The sequence below is a fragment of the Microtus ochrogaster genome, chromosome 7 (assembly GCF_000317375.1).
Source record: "Microtus ochrogaster isolate Prairie Vole_2 chromosome 7, MicOch1.0, whole genome shotgun sequence".
Lineage (NCBI taxonomy): Eukaryota > Metazoa > Chordata > Mammalia > Rodentia > Cricetidae > Microtus > Microtus ochrogaster.
Window position 1 is genome coordinate 39,715,371 of NC_022014.1, and position 16,904 is coordinate 39,732,274.

General features: G+C 48.4%; 2 protein-coding genes across 4 annotated transcripts in view; one reads left to right on the forward strand and one right to left on the reverse strand.

The window, feature by feature from the left end:
- The window catches only part of LOC101985126 (butyrophilin-like protein 10), a 9,351-nt gene extending 740 nt beyond the window's left edge, over window positions 1-8,611 (reverse strand). Inside the window, exons 1-5 of the mRNA XM_026780067.1 lie at window positions 8,527-8,611; window positions 8,002-8,355; window positions 7,000-7,281; window positions 4,336-4,518; window positions 2,598-3,152 (exon numbers count right to left, since the gene is read on the reverse strand). Of these exons, the coding sequence (XP_026635868.1) occupies window positions 2,598-3,152; window positions 4,336-4,518; window positions 7,000-7,281; window positions 8,002-8,355; window positions 8,527-8,611 (1,459 nt within the window). The remainder of the gene's footprint in view (window positions 1-2,597; window positions 3,153-4,335; window positions 4,519-6,999; window positions 7,282-8,001; window positions 8,356-8,526) is intronic.
- A 4,470-nt stretch (window positions 8,612-13,081) lies between these two features.
- The window catches only part of LOC101993795 (zinc finger protein 39-like), a 14,917-nt gene continuing 11,094 nt past the window's right edge, over window positions 13,082-16,904 (forward strand). For 2 of the 3 annotated variants that reach the window (XM_013347075.2, XM_026780867.1), the window contains exons 1-2: window positions 13,082-13,152; window positions 14,321-14,455. In XM_013347075.2, coding sequence (XP_013202529.1) covers window positions 13,150-13,152; window positions 14,321-14,455 — 138 coding nt within the window. In that variant the 5' untranslated portion in view covers window positions 13,082-13,149. Of the gene's footprint in view, window positions 13,153-14,320; window positions 14,456-16,904 lie in introns of those variants that run through there. The other variant, XM_026780868.1, reaches the window with a different exon arrangement.

Genomic DNA, 16,904 nt, shown 5'->3' on the forward strand with positions numbered 1-16,904 from the left:
CACACCAGACACACACACATACAGACACATACACACTCACACCAGACACACACACACATACAGACACATACACACTCACACCAGACACACACACACATACATACAGACACACACACACATGAAGACAGACATATTTTTGTTTTTATGAGACATGGTTTCCCTGTGTAGCCCTGGCTGTCCTGGAACTCACTCTTAGACCAGACTGGCCTCAAACTCAGGTATCTGCCTGCCTTTGGCTCCCAAGTGCTGGAATTAAAGCCAGGGGCCACTTTCTGGTGTGCACATGTACATTCAGACAAAACACTCATATGTGTAAAATACATAGATAAATCTTAAAAAAATAAAAACTAGCTGGGCAGTGGTGTCACACGCCTTTAACCCAGCACTCAGGAGGCAGAGGCAGGTGGATGTCTGGTCTACATATCAGTTGTTTTAATTAGCAAATTTGTTACATATAAATATCACACCGATGAACAAACAAGGAAAAAAAAATAAAAACATTATCACCCCAAGGTTGAAAACAGTAATGGGCAGGTGGCAAGGACAGGGCTCTTTCACTGAGCCCCTCTCTTCTCCCATTTCTTCCCATACAAATGCCAGCCTCTCTCCAAAGCCCAGCTCAGGACCACCTGTGCTTGTGACACTTCCTTGCTACTCCATAGACTAACCACGGCGGTGCTCTCAACTGTGAACCCAAAACCCCAGGCGTTCTTCATTTGTGTCTGAGGACCTTGACTCTGAAGCTTGTATAACTACTACAGCCCTTACAGACAATGATCTCATTCTGAGGCGGCATTACAGTGCAAAAGGGTGTGTCCACCACTCGGCAGTGCCCTTCAACTCCTACCCACTATGGTAGGTTGAGTGCCCCCCCCCTGCAGATATGCGGGCATAACTGTGACTGGGGGTCATCTGGAGAAAGTGTCTTCGCAGATGCAATCAAGTTACCAACCTCAGGGTGGGGTCAGCCTGTGTTAAAGTGGGCTCTGGGCTGGATAAGCGTATCCAAGAGAAAGATTTTTAGGGAGAAACGCAGAGAGGAAGTGGCCATACAATGACAACACCAGCATTTGCCCTGATGCTTCTGCCAGCCAAGGGGGGCTGGACTCTACCCCACACCACGAGGGAGGCCTGGAGTAGATTTTCCAGTGCTTCCCAGAGATGCCAACCCTGCCCACACTTCAGTTCGATTTCTAGTCTCCAGAACATGGAGGGGCGAGTCCTTAATGGCTTTTAGGCCAGAGCACTTAACCTTAAGCCCCAGTCCCCGTGGAGGGGTCCTGAACACCACAGAGATCCCACCAACAGACCCCCTGCAACAAGAGGAAGTGTGACTCTGTTTCTCTTGGGGCTTCCAGCCTCACAGCACAGGGCAGACTGCCATTTTCTCGGCACCCCACTCCCCAGTCTCTTGTCTCCCTTCTGCCCACGGTCTCAGAGTGGAAGACTCTCAGGTAGCTGAGAGCTGGTTCCACCGTCTAGTTTTGTCTCCTGTGTTCTCAGCGTCCATCAACACCCACTTCAAGTCTGCTTTCTCTGTCAACACTTTTGTGGTTTCTGTCCTCATCAAGCTCTGACCAAAGCCTTAGGAATCTTGAGATCTTTGCCTCTGTGCCGTTTGTACTAGTCTGCCATAGAGAGGGAGAGAAGAGGATTTAAGGTAGAAAGAGATTGGCGGAGTGAGAAAAGAGAGGAAAGGGGGAGGGGCTGGAGAGACGGTTCAATGACTGAGCCCAGGCTGCTCTTGCAGAAAACCTGGGTTTTGTTCCCAGCGCCCTCACCTGTCACCTCACGACCTCTGTAACTAGAGTTCTAGGGGATCAGATGCTGCTTTGGCCTCTGTAGGCACTGCACTTAAGTCCGTGCGTGCACATGCATGTGCACCCCCCATCATCATCATCATCATCATCATCATCATCATCATCATCATCATCATCATCAGAAATAAACAACATTTAACAGGAAGAAAGAGAAGGGGAGAAGGGGGAGGAAAGCACGGAGGAAGGAAAAGAAAGATGAACAGGATAGAGTAAGAAGAGGGCAAGACCCAGTTATGGAGCAGCCGCAGCACACCCACCACTGAGCTGGACAACCCCAGTTATTCTTATTGTGTCGTTTTCTTCACTGAGGGTCGGCAGCCTTAACAAAGGACCTCAGCACAGGAGAGCCACGTGATTCTCACTCCTCAGGAATCACTTTCTAAGTCCCAGAAGCTAGGATTCTGAGACATTGCTGGTCTCCTGGGCTAGTGAGTGGCACCTTTCTGATTCCCCACAGGGTATGTGTGTGTCCAGATCTCTCCTTTTACAAGAACAGCAGGTTTGTAGGGTTAAGGTACATCAAGGACTTCCTTTTAACCTTAATCTCTTTCAATGCCTCATCTCCAAATGACAACATCTTCAGAAATCCTGGATGGGGTGGGGGAGGCGCTCAGCATTCAGCACAGAAACTTGGCAGAGGCAGCATATCCAGCCCCTGGTGTCTTGCCATATATTCACACAGGAATGCAATAAATAATACCAGGAGCCAGGGTGGCAAGAAGGCAGGAGCCTCTCTCTCCTAAGGATGTCTCAGGAGTCCCTGGGGAGGTCAAGGACCTCCAGAGGATTCTGTGTTTTCTTCGGTCTCTCTGATCACTGAGCAGATGGTCAGGGGTCTGGGGTCATGGGTCCAGAGGCAGAAAAATGGCTGTAAGGGACCAGAAAAAGACAGCCCAGAGAACACATAGATCAGGGAGCCGTTGGCCACATTGTGAAAGGAGATTTCTCCTGTCTCAAAGTCTAAGGAGATGCCCACACGCCGGAGGGGTTGTGGAGGAGACAGGCAAGTCCTGGGGTAGGAGAGGGCCTGGAGTTTCTTCTTGTAAAACTCCAGTGCCCAGAGACCATGCTGAGGGGACTTGGGGATCCTACCTTCTCGTCCCAAACTCTCCAGACACACACCCAGAATCCAGGCCCTCCTGTCCCCGACCTCCACTTCCCAGTAATGCCTTCCTGCATCAAAGCGCTCTTGGGCAAGGATGCAGGGGTCCTGGTCAAATCTACGGGAACTGGGAGACAGGTCCTGGTCAAACAGCAACCGCTTCACGCTTTTCCGATCCTCAGACACTATGAGTTTGGGACTTGCAGTTTCAGGGTCCAGGGACAGGCTGGCTGTGGAGAGAGAAAGTGGCAGATGTGAGGGCTTTTGCGGTCTTGGCCCCGCTTGGATGAGGGATCCAAGGTTTGTCTCCTACTTGAAGGGTTCCCCTCCACTTCTATAAATCTGTTACCGGCCCCATTTAAATTTTTTAAATTTTTTTGCTTGTTAGAAGCCAGGTCCTCAGTGTGAATAGTGGAGTGTGTGTGTGGGGATTTTGTTTTGTTTTTCGAGACAGGGTTTCCCAGATAACTGATTTTGTTATCCCCTCAGGCAGTGAGAGAGGCAGCTGTGAGCATAGCCTGGGACAGCTCCCAGGGGACTAAACTCTGTGGAAGAGAGCCTGAGAGACCACTGCCAGCAGACAGAAAACTTGGAACTCACACCCACACCTCACAGCCAGTACTCCAGATGCAGGCTTTTCTGTGGGTTGCCTGTGGTTGGCATGTGTCCTCAGAGTTTGCTTGTTAGAAGCCGGGTCCTCAGTGTGAACAGAGAGTGTGTGTGTGTGTGGGGGGGGGGGTTGTTTTGTTTTGTTTTTCGAGACAGGGTTTCCCAGAGTCCTGGAACTTGCTCTGTAGACCAGGCTGGCCTGCAACTCACAGAGATCCACCTGCCTCTGTCTCCCTCGTGCTGGGATTAAAGGCATGCACCATCACTGGCCAGCGGTGGGGAAACTTTTAAGAGGAGGAGCCTCATCCAAAGTAATGCCTTATTGGAACATCCTTTAGTTCTCTGGAGACCCTGGCTAGTTCCCATGTGACCCTAATGTCCAAATCCCTTTCTTTTTCTGTCTTCCATGATTTGACACAGCAAAGGAGCCCGCACCACATGGACCACCTGATGTTGAACATTTCAGCCCCCAAACGTGAGCTAAGTAAACATTCTGTTACACATGACCGAGCCTCAGGCATTTTGTTTCAGTGATGGAAAAATGACAAGCCCAAACTTCAAGCTCTTGTCTATCCGTTTTCCAGAAGGAGGCCCTGTAGACTGTTCAGAATTATTTTGTGAGGAATAACCCACCAAGGGATCTCAGGGATGAAGGGTTTCTTCTGGGTGGGTGATAGTCAGAAAATTCCAGAGTCGAAACCCCCACTAGTATTCTGTTCCCGCTGTGTTAGATGGTACAAAGACAAAGCCTCAGACCACAGCGTGGCATCTAGGTCTCCCGTGTGAGGGTCAGGACCCACTCACCATGGAAGGGCTCAGCCTCAGCACCGGCTCCCGGATCTGCGTCTTCTTCCTCCTCACTTTTATCCTCTTTGTGCGATCTCCCGAAGGCACAGGCAATTGCTGCTGTGACAAGCCCCAGTGCCGTGAGGATCAGAGGTAGAACTGGTCCCCTCTCCGTGGAAGGAGGTCTCCTGAACAGGGGGGCTAAGAGGATTCCAGGGCATCAAGAAAAACATGAATGGACTTTCTTTGTTGCGAGCACGTGCACAGACACACACACACACACACACACACACACACACACACACACACGCACACACTACAACATTCCAGACTCAAGGGACACAGACCTTTCTAAAAAGGGTTCTGAAAAAACGAGATGTCTTCTGATACACAGTGCTATATTGCCTGCATATGTGCCCCCCCAAACTGAAATTCCAGCCCCTTAGATGATGGCGCGGGTGGGGCTGTGGGAGGTGGGAAGTCCTGAGGGTGGGGCCTCATTAGCAGAATCAATGCCTTTATAAAAAGTCTCTCAGAGAGGTCCTGGCCCTTCCTCCACATGAAAACACTGCAAGAAGATCTATGAACTGTGGAGCAGCCCTCGCCAGACTCAGACCCTGCCCACCCTGCCCGTGGACTTCCATTGTCTGTCTGGGACTGCTAATAGTACACTCTTGTCCGTGACCCATGAGCCCAGGACAACGCATGGCACGAGCTGAGGCAGAATGGACCGAGGAAGTTGTATATGCATGGCCGTATGGGTAAGATATAGATATTAGGGTTGCTATTTATAGAAAAAGAAGTCCATCAAAGTGTGAGTCTGTGTAACTGAGGCAGAGACTTATTATTTTTGCAAACTATGCTGTTTTTGCAAAATTAAGCTGTAAGTTTAACAACGTTTAGAAATAAGACTTTTGTCCCGTATGGCGGCACATGCCTTTAATTCTAGCACTTGAGAAACAGAGGCAGGCAGATTTCTGTGACTTCAAGACTGGCTAGTGATATCCTTTTAATCAAAAAGTCAAAAAAAAAAAAAAACAAACCCCCAAAAACCCCAAAACAAAAACAAACAAAAACAAGCTTTTAAAGAAATAAACTTTGAATGGAAAGCTAAACATAGCCCTTAGTAGATAAATAGATAAATCAACTGTCTGGATAGACCACAATTAATTTATTAATAAATTTATTTCTTTAAAATAAATGATTGTTAGCCGGGCAGTGGTGGCGCACGCCTTTAATCCCAGCACTCGGGAGGCAGAGGCAGGCAGATCTCTGTGAGTTCGAGGCCAGCCTGGTCTATAAGAGCTAGTTCCAGGACAGGAACCAAAAGCTACGGAGAAACCCTGTCTCGAAAAAAAAAAAAAAAAAAGCTTGCAAAAGCCCACACTACGCCTAGTGCATCTTTCAGCTTGTAATGTAAGGATCAGATGTGAGCTCTCAGCTACTTCTCCAGCACCATGCCTGCATGCCACCATGGTCCCTGCCATGATGATAAAGGACTCACCCTCTGAAATGGTAAGCAAACTCCCAATTAGATGCTTTTTTTTCTCTAAGGTGCCTTGGTCATGGTGTCTCCTCACAGCAATAGAACAGTAACTAAGACACCAGGAAAGTCACAGAAAACTCTTAAATACATGTTACTAACTAAAAGAAGCCAGTTTGGTAAAAATGGATTTGGTGTGATTTCAACTATAAAACACTGGGGAAAGGCAAAACCATTTGAAGAAGAAAAATAAAGGTCAGGGGTTTCCAGGCATAAGTTGGAAGACAGAGTGTGGATAGAGAGGGTAGAGGGCTTGAGGCAGCATGCAGTGCTGGTAGTGCAGTGCTGGTGGTGATGCAGTGATAGTGATGCAGTGCTGGTGATGCAGTGCTGGTGATGATGCAGTGCTGGTGATGATGCAGTGCTGGTGATGATGCAGTGCTGGTGATGATGCAGTGCTGGTGATGATGCAGTGCTGGTGATGCAGCGCTGGTGATGATGCACTGGTGATGATGCAGCGCTGGTGATGATGCAGCGCTGGTGATGATGCAGTGTTGGTGAACAGATGTCTTTGTCCTGTGTGCACCCCTCTGAGCACCCAGCATGGCTGGGTCCCATATTCTTGCTGACCCTGGTGGGTCTCTGCCTGTTCATCCTCATGCTATTCCCCTTCTGGGTTTTCATACCCAGGGGAGTTATGACTGTGAGATGAGGGATATAGAAAATCCAGGGACTGGAGAGACATTTCAGTGGTTAAGAGCGTGCCTGCCCTTCCAGAGGACCCAGGTCCTGTTTCCAGCACCCACATGGCGGCTCACAACCATCTGTAACTTTAGTTCCAGGGGCAGTATACTTATACGCACACAATCAGTAAAACACTCATACACATAAAATAAAACGAAATAAATAGCTATTTTTAAAGAAAAGAAAATCTTTGCACTTTCTGGTTAGATTTGTCATGAATTAAAACTTCTCTTAAAAAAATTCTTAGAGCAACAACAGCAACACCAACGTCAGGATGCATCTTTTCGCTTTCCTGCTGGATCTCCCTGCAACCCCATAACCGTGACCCCCTTGGCCAGGCTGCAGGCAGGGGCTTCTCTGGCTCTGCCCCTACAGCTCTCTCCATACATCCCTGGCACCCAGTGCCTGGACTCCCGTGCTGGTGGCTTTGATGGCAGAACTGCACAGGTACTCACCAGGCAGGTAAGTCTCAGCCAACTTCTTCTCAGGGAAGAGGGGGTTAGAGATGGAGCAAGTCAGACCCTCCACAGTCCTTTCCTGGACAGTCACCATGGATACCACAGTCAAGAGGCCAGTGCTGGCAGAGGGTGAGAAGTGAGTCTCGGCGGGCACTGGCTGTCCTCTGAGGTCCAGCCACTCCACCTCGGGCTCTGGGAACCAGCCTGCTGAGGTGCACTCTGCCCGGATGCTTTTGTCCTGGCTGTCAGTCACGTGGAGAACGGGCGATGAGCCCAGCCCTGAAGGAAGAACATCGGCTCAGACCCTGTAGCTAGTGGCTTCCAAGGGGGAGGGGATGTCTTGTAGGTGTTGGTAGGTTCTATGACGCTTCCTGGACCACCTGTTTGTAGTTAACACCACTAAGGCGGCACTGTGTTTCCAAATAAAACAGTCGAGTGAAACGGGAGACTTAAGGAGAAAAACAAAGTTTCCCACTGAATGTGGGACAAGGGAGGAGCTGGGGTCTGTCTGACCACAAATACCAAATTCTGTTAACCTAGGGAAACTTCTCCATACCCCCAAATAATCTCACTCTCTTTTTCTGTTTCATCCCCATGTGTTTCAGCTTCTCCCTCTCTGTCTCTCTCCGGGTTTCTCTTTGTTCTTTCTCTCTGTGTTCCTGCCTTCCCTCTGTTTTTCTCTTTACTTATTTCTCAATCTGCTTCTTGCTTCTCGCTGCCTCTCTCAGACTCTCTGCCTCAGGCTCCGTGTTTTCTGCCTCCCAGTTGCTTCCGTGCCTTGACCCCCTCCCCCCACATCTGTGCTCCCTTTCTGCTACTAGGGCGTGTGATGAAGGGAAGGCAGATGGGGAAACAGCGTTCTGTGGGAAGAGAGTTTTGCCCGGGAGGAGGTGTCACCAAGCCTCTCCAGCTTTGGGGCTCAGGGCTCTGGAGGTCTGGCATGGTGGTTGTTGCTGAGAGAGGCTCCCCAGCAAAATGAAAGACCCACACAGCCCTCACCTGCCACCTTCAACCAGAGGGTGGCCTGGTTGTGGGATGTGTGCTCCCTGAAGATGCAGTGATAAGTCCCGTTATCAAACATGGTGACGTTGTGTATTCTCACAGTGGCCTCTCCTCGGAGCATGCGGTCGCCGATGAATGTGGTCCTTCCCCTGTATTCCGCCATCTGCTCTTCATACACATCGTCTCCGTTCTGGTGCACGTGCACAGCTGGCGAGGGCTGGTCCCTGTACCACCTCAGCTCCATGCCCTCGGCACTGATGCTGGGTGACAGTTTGCAAGGCAACTCCTTGTCTTGCCCAACTATGGCCAGAAGTGGCTCAGGAGGTCCAAGGACACGGAAATCTGATTTCCCTTAAAGATGCAAATAGAAGGGCTAGGTTAAGTCACAGGCAGGAGACAGGTACTCCCCTATACCCATTTCCTCCTTGAGGGTATGTGGGCTCTGTTAGTCCTGAGCTTCTGTTGGAGACCTCAGTTTGATCCTGGGCACCCCTAGGGGTCAGGAAGGGGCTGTTGTCCTACCGTTCCCAGCAGGCAGGAGCTGCAGGAAGATGAAGGTGACCAAGAAACTTGACAGAGTTGCATCTCCATGGTGCGGCCTTGCCATCCCTACTGGGGACACCTCAGCCACGGTGAAAGAGAAGCTAGGAGTTAAACAGGAGAAAGGAAAAACAGCTTAGAAGACAAAGCTGCTAACTCACACGCCACGTGAGTTCTTAGTCATAGAAACGGTGTCGTTTCCCACAGACGCCATCTGCAGAATTGCGCAGATGGCCCTATGTGTGCAGTTTACCACCTACGCTTGCGGGAGGGGTTTTACGCGAGCTCCTGCCCTTTGTGGGCCCATGGAGAAAACCCAGCTCCAACAGGCGAATCTCAGGTCATCAGGACCCTGTAACAGCCTCAATTGATCAATCACCCTGAGAGAACTTCTCTGGCCTGGAGTAGAGGGCACAGTTCCCTCCTTGGCAGGGATGGGCACCCCTCAGAACTCAGTAATTTAGGGTAGTTAGTATAATCTGTTTAGAGAGTAACTTTTGAGAACAGAGCGACCAGCCCACGAGATCCTTCCTGGCACAGCCTTAGCTTGCCCTTCATATCTAGTATGCCACGTTGCCAAGAGCTCTTGTATGTTTTGCATACTTGGACAGCCATGGTATCTCCTTGCCCACTGAGTAAAGAGAGAGGTCCAGACTAAAACACTGAGGAGTGCCATTAAAGAAGAAAACACTCACCTACCTCTGACCCTGCTGCCTGCTTTCCAGGGTGGCTTCTGAGGATTTTGAGGGAATTAGTTTGGTTCCCTGAAAACTCCAGACAGGGCACAGTCCAAATGAGCCTAGGTGTCTGTCTCCCAGTGGTGACAGGAGAGGAGAGCCTAGAAACGGAAGGATAAACAAGTGTACCAGCTTCTGTTGAGTCCCGTTACTGCCGTTGGAAAATAACCAGCTCTTACCTTTAGGGAAGTTGCATCAGAGGAAAAAGAATCTTCCTAAAGGGCACGGCCAGCTTACTGAGCACGGAAGATAAAGGCACTGGTAACCGGGGATAAGAGGAGGCATGGAGATGAGGGGAGGTGGCCAGTAGGAGGGTGGCAAGCTGGGCCAGGTTGGGGCCATCAGGAGCCCAAGGGGAGGACACAGATGTCAGTGCTGGGATCCCAGCCAGTCGTAGGTGCTGGGGAATTCAGATAAAATTCTCTGGTTACTGAGACCTGCAGAGCAGCCACACTGGCTCCACTGCCTTTGCGGACATTGTGATGTTGACGTTGAAAGTAGCCTGATTCTGGCCTTGGCAGTAGAGACTCCTATCCAGAGACCCAGCCAAACCCTCCCTCATTCCTTCCCTGTCCCCCATCACGGCATGGTCCTGGCCGCTCAGATACTCACACCTTACCCTTGTCTCTTGAGCGAGGTACTGGGCCAGGCTCTATTTGTCCAACTCTTCTTTCTTATTGACTTAAATAAAGGTTTGATGGCCTTGCAAGCGTAAGGCAAGAAAAGAGCTAGCTGCCAGGCTGGGCCACTTGCCCTGAGCAGAAAGGACGGCTCCCTTTAATCCAGCAGGTGAGGGAGACTTAGGTGCTCTAGGCCCCGGGACTATTGAGAAAGTCCAGCACCAAATCCTTCCTGACACACCTCCTTGGAAAACCCTCTGGAAAACACGTGATTTTAGGTGCGAACAGAGGAGGTACTGCGTGAAAACATGAGCTGTGCTAGCCAGGCAACAAGGCCACCTGAAGCTCATTTTACGGATCCCCGTGACTCAGGAAGGAGGGAGGCCCTAAACTTCACACATCTAGAGTGTGTGAGTGTGCCTGAGTGGCCATGAGGGAGTACCGAGATCTCGCAAAGAATTAGAACTAAAGCTACGGTCTGAAGCTTCCCACCACTGGGTATATACTCAGAGGAGATTACACCCTATGTAAAAATGACAGGCACACGCCACATTCCCTGAAGTCCTACTCTTGATAGCCCAGAAAAATTAAAACAGACCCGCTCCATTGAAGGAGGAATGGACAGGCAGCAGGGAACTCTGCACCCACGGAAGGGAGTGAAGTCTGTCGTTTGCAGCCTTATGGACAGAAATGGAGGTTATTATGTTAAGTAAAATGAACTAGGCACAGAAAGATGAGTACAGCACCGTCTGGCTCATACCTGGAAGCTGAAATGTTGATCTCAGAGAAGCTGGTAGTAGACCCGTGGTGAGCAGAGTGTGAAGCCAGAAGGGGAGAGACAGTGACTACCAACAGATGCTGAGTTAAGAGTTACGTAGTAGCAAGATGCTCTGGTGTGCTAAGGCTCAGAAGACCATGCTGCTTACAGACAGCAGCAGTAGGATTAGGGCTGGAGAGATGGCTCAGTGGTTAAGCGGACTCGCTGCTCCTCCAGGAGATCAAAGTGAGGCTCCTAGGATTCATGGTGGGTGGCTCGCAGCTGCCTGTAACTCCAGCCCCCTGGGATCCAACACCTCTGGCCTCTGTGGATACTGGCACTCACCCACACATACACATAATCTATAATACTAAAATGTCCTTTTAAAAAGAGTTATGACAAGCGTTTGAGGAGATAGATGTTTGCCCTGATTTAGATGCTACACGTATGCATGCACATTATGAAAACATGGCAGGTTCCTCATATCTATGCGTAACTTTAGTATAGCAGTTATTTCATTATTACCATCATTTTTTAAAGTTTTTTTTAAAGCGTTTTTTCTAATCCTCCTAAGACCACATCTCAAATGCGGGGATTTTAGGCATCCACCATCCACACTCTAGCAGGTTCCCGGCTGCTGCCCCCAGGCCCGCAGGAGGCAGATCCAGTGCTCACCCACTTTCGCTATTGGCTCAGGCCTGCATGCAGTGTAGACAAGGATGATGCGTGACCCAGAGGCTCCAGCTGGGACCCTAAGAGCTTGAGACACCCAGCCACTTGCCTCAAATATGGAGGTTAAGTAAGTTCAAAGCCATAAAAAGCTGCATCCGTAAGAATTCAGCTAAATGGTTTGATAAAGGGGGACGAAAAGGTGTGTGGGATTACTGGTTGATGTAATGGTTTCAGAATTCTATTTTAAGGCACTAAAACCATTTTCAGATTAGATATAGGTGCTAGTTGGAATACAGCATGGATGTCTTAAGTGCCAAAGTGGTTTGCTTTATGCTATGTGAATTTAGCGTCAATGAAAAGGAAAAAAAATAAGAAAAAAGAAAAAAGGACGTAAAGTGAAAAGTGGCACACACCACTCTCTCTGGATGAAATTAAAAAAATTAAAAAACAGAAACTAGAAGTCTAGCTTTTTGCCCAGTGGAATGGATTTCTAGCTCTTGGCGCCCTCTGCAGGAGCTAATGTGTCAATACATCTATTTGTCCAGTTTTTTTTTTTTCTGGAGCCAGAGCCAGAAAGTTGGTTAATTTGCTCTAAGTTCCCTTTGGCACTCGCCTTTTCCACCTGTAGCAGCTTTGCTCCGTGGGCCCGGAGCGGCGGGGTGGAGGGTAAGGAGTGGGGTGTCTGAGCTCTCTTCTCTCCAGGGTCCTCTGACAATGGTCCCCACGCTCCTGGGCCTCACCGAGGAGCTTCATCTCTGCAGGCACAGCGCCAAAGGCCCTGGTTTACAGCATTTTTGTAGCCACTACAGGGGTGTGTCAGTCAGGTGATTATCCCATTAGACCCGTCAGGACTCCCCCTCCCTCCCCAGACAAGGTTTCTTTGTAGCTTTGGTGCCTGTCCTGGAACTAGCTCTGGTAGACCAGGCTGGTCTTGAACTCACAGAGATCCGCCTGCCTCTGCCTCCCGAGTGCTGGGATTAAAGGCGTGTGCCACCACCGCCCAGCTGTCAGAAATTTTTAAATGACAAGATGCCTCACATTTTATTTGTACTTGACATCCTCTTTAACAGATGGCTTGTTAGATTTGTCAGCTTCTCTGTTCAAAGATCTGGGACCAAAACCAAAGAAATAAAGATCAAAGAAAAAGTTGCTGGAAATTTAAAAATGATCGTCTTTCTTTACATTTGTGAACAACACGTTTCTACATTTAATTTACCATTCATATGACTTTAGGAACAAGATCAAACCCCAATCCACCCAGAGTGAGCTTTATCTTCAGACAGCTGCAGATAAGGGAAGCATAGTGGTCAGCTCCTATAATCTCAGCATTTTAGGGCTGAGGCAGGACTGTCATGAGTTCGAGGCCAGCGCGGGTTGCACAGCAAGGCCTTGTCTCCCAGCACTCGGGAGGCAGAGGCAGGCGGATCTCTGTGAGTTCGAGACCAGCCTGGTCTACAGAGCTAGTTCCAGGACAGGCTCCAAAGCCACAGAGAAACCCTGTCTCGAAAATCCAAAAAAAGAAAAAGAAAAAAAAAAGGCCTTGTCTCGGAAAAACAAAACGCAAAACAAAAACCACTCGTAGAGGTCTCTATTCAGGTAGGCTGTTTTAGTCAGCCACTGATTGGTGCCATCTGCGGTCACTCAAGGGGACTAGGTTTTATCCAATCAGGCACGCATCCCGGGCGCAGGGGCGTGCCTTCGCGGGTTCGCTAGTTCGCGGGTCTTCTTCTCGCGCCATCTTTGCGCCTGATCGGTCAGCTGAGCTGGGCAGTCCGGGCGCCTCGGGCCTGTCAGCTGAGGGAGGCTGACGGGGGCCGCCATGGTGAGTGCTGCCCGCGGGAAGCGGCCGGGGCAGGTCCTCGTCCTCTCCGCTGTGCTGTGCGCGGACGGTTTGGCTCCCCGAGGCCTGCGCGGGGCTGTGCTCACGGCTTCTGTCGGCCCCGGTGGGCTGAGCCTCCAGGGAGACTTGTCCTCAGCCGCACCCTTCTCCTCCTCTTGGTCCAGACCCCGGTGCCACAGCTGCTGTGTCTGGCGTCCCCTTGTCTAGCAGTGACGGCCCTGGACGCTAGAGCAGCCCGAAGTGTGGGCTGAGCCTGGACTGCCGCATCCCCTGCATCCCGAAGGCTCTTATTGTGCTGGCAGGAATTCCACACCGAATTCGAGTCCTTTCCTGTGATTATGTTTCTGCTCCCAATGTACCATCCCGCTGGATCTGTGTGCACCATACTCCAACTTTGTAACTTCGTGATGTGTGCTTGGTAATCTTGATTGGACTGACTGGTCCTACATTAGTAAAAACACACCTCTGGCTGGCTGTGCGAGGCCTTTTCCAGAGGTGGCAGTCCAGTGGCTCTGGTCTCATGAATAGATTAAACCCTTGATGAATCCATAGACTGCTATGTTTTATTGGGTGGTGCTGAAAAGTAGGGGTCGGGATAGAGTCCTAGGAAGTTTGTCACGAGAGTGGCCATGGTCGTCAATCTATGCACGTCTTCACATGTTTAGAAACATTTCACACTCCATTTAAAATCCCCATTTCCGCTAACTTTGTAAGAGCTCAACTAGAACAGTTAGAATAATTCAGAATTCCTGCATCTTTGACTGTTCTGTAGCTATAATTTATTTTCCACGGAACTTGAAAGTTTTAAGTTGATATTATTGAAAGTGTCTTTTTAAGACAATGTGACATGCAGGGCAGAAACTTAAAAGGTTTTTCTACATACTATAGCAAAACCTGCGCTAATACTTGTGTTGCTGCCATAGTGTCTAATAATTTTGCGATGCTTTTGAGGCATTTTTCAGCATTTGCTTTTTTGACAGCTTTAACAAAGGGTTTGACTGGTGCTCAGGGCCAAGCTCACAAGACAATAGTGTGACGCCTTCATGGGAGCCTGAGGGCCATTCTGCTGAATGATGCTTTAGTTCATGTGTCATTGCACTGAAATGTGGCTCCCGGTCATTCCCGTGGCATCCTCAACACTGTATTACAGGTTTTACAGAGGAACGTGCAGCAGGACAATCAAACTCTTGACACTGGAAGGCAGAAGAGAAGCTACAAGAGGTCAGTGCCTTACAGTCACTGCAGATGGTCCCGGCGGTCAAGGAAGCACAAGGCGCCAAGAAAGGTAACTAAGTAACCATAGACGGTAATAGACGTGCATGTTATCTTCTGTTTCCTCATCTAGAAATAGTACTATGAGATTATACACACACACACACACACACACACACACACACACACACACACACACACACACCATGCTCTTTTGCCAAACATGATTTATTGTAATATGCCATAGCAGTCAAGAATTGAAAATCCACAAGAGCACCACCAAGATGGATCAGTGGGTAAAGGCACTCAGTTGGCTCTCTAGGACCCCCAAGGTGAAAGAACCAAATTCCGTAAGACCTCCATGTGTGCTCTGTAGCATAGGCATGCACATACACTAAATTATATAAATTTAAAAAAAATCATGTGACCTTTCAATAAATGCAGAAAACAAACGGGAGAAAATCCGCCTTTTGAGATGAGAGGCTACAACAGTGTAGGGACTTAAGATTACATTTTACTTGTAAGTAATGTCATACTTAATGAATCAGTGTTTTATTTCCTGAGAAGAGAAATAAGACATATCCATTGTCGGTAGTTCTCTTATCACTGCTCTAGAGGTGCTCTCCAGGACCCGTGGCCGCAGTAATGATTGAGAGTCATGTAAATTGGAGGAAGAAGGCCATAATCATTTGGAGATGAGGTGACACTGTGTTCATTAAAAATATAACACATGAAAAGGTTGAGCAAAGTAACAAAGTCAAAAATAAAACCAGCTGTTTCTCTACACAAAGAACAGTTCGAAGATGAAGCTGAGCAATTCCGGTGAAGGATACCAAAAGCAAAACATTCAAAATAACTTTCTCGAAAGATCTTGATCACTGAAAACTAGACTGTGTGGTTTGTTTTGGGGTCACCGGCTGTCACCTTTCCACCTCCTCCCTTGGCGCTGGGGCCTGTGCTTTCATAGAAGGAGGTAGGGATTGCATTTCTTTACGTCATTACAGATTTGCTCAGGATGAGGCCTGTACACTCAAATGTGTGTTACTGTCTCCTTGTTATGGATAGAAGAATAACGTTCACAGAGAGGGCATCCTAAAAATGGAACACTCGGTACTGATTCCTCTCGCCCTACCCTGCCCATTGTCTTTATTTAAAGGACCCCATACATACTATACCAATGGGTATTTAAAGCGGGGACCTGGGGACCCAGGGCTCTAAGAAAGGAGGCTAGGGATTCCACAGTGTGAGAGAAGGTGGCTCTGAGGAAGTATATCTGAGGTTGTCCTCTGGCCTACATGGACTATACTGTTTGGTTAGCCAAGCTAAGTGGGGATTATACACCTGATATTGGAGTGACTACAAGTAGGCATTTGATTTTTCATCAGCATTAGGAGTGGCAAATGCTGTGGATGTGTTTATATGTGAGGCTGACCTCTAAAACCAAATGTTACTTTATCTGGAGAGATAATATTTTGGAGTTAGCTGCGGTTAAAAAAGTGCTAGTCCCTCGTGTTATAGAAGATGGAGAGGCCTTCCTCACTGCACTATGTAAGGACACCTCAAGGAAGTTGCCTTTATAAGCCTGGAAAGGCCTCAGTGGAAACTGAATCAGCTGGTTTTGGTCCTGCAGAACTGAGAACATGTGGCATGTTATGGAAGCCCAAAGCAGCTAATGCTGCTTCAGTTCCCTATACAAACTGAAATCCCTTTGTCCACATCTAGGAATTTGATGTTTCTGCTGTACTGCTGTTGAATTAGTTTATTGACCTACAGAGAGTCAGTGTCTTTATGGTGTAAAATTCTACTCCATAAATATGGCATTCTCTTTATTTGCTTTTTATACTTTTTCTTCTTCCTTCATATACTTGCTATTAGGATGGCCAGGGTTTTCTTCCCATGCTTTTGTTGTATGAATAGTCTCACATGTAGAGTTTAATTTTTTATATTTAATTTACTGTTTTCTATTTGAAATACTTTAAAGGAGATTATCAGGTATTTTACTTCTAAATGATAAGGAAATCATAACCCACATTTCCCCTTTGCATTGACCTTGGTTGGCATGTCTTATACAGTGCTGGTGCTGATGAGGTGGGTCTGTGTGTTGATGTTTGAGTTTTGTAGACAGGGTCATGCTATGTAGACATGGATCCTCCTGCCTTTGCCTCCCAAATGCTGGGATTACAGGCCTACCAAAGACGGGGCATGCTTATCATTCCCTTTCCCCTCAGCTGTCATGCTGCCTCTTAGGTTAAGAGACATATATTTTTATCATGAGAAGAAAGACTGTTCTAATTTTTTTTTTTTTGGCTAAGAACTTTACAAAGGGCTCCTGCTTTTAAAATTGGCTCAGTGGTTTATGGTGTAAAATTCTACTTCAGACTACTTTCCCAGAGGACCTAGGTTCAATTCCCAGCATCCACATGGCAGCTAACAACCATCTGTAACTCCATTTCTAGGGTATGCAAGGGCTTCTGGCCTCTCTGAGCACTGCATGCACATGGTACACACACAGGGGGGGGGGG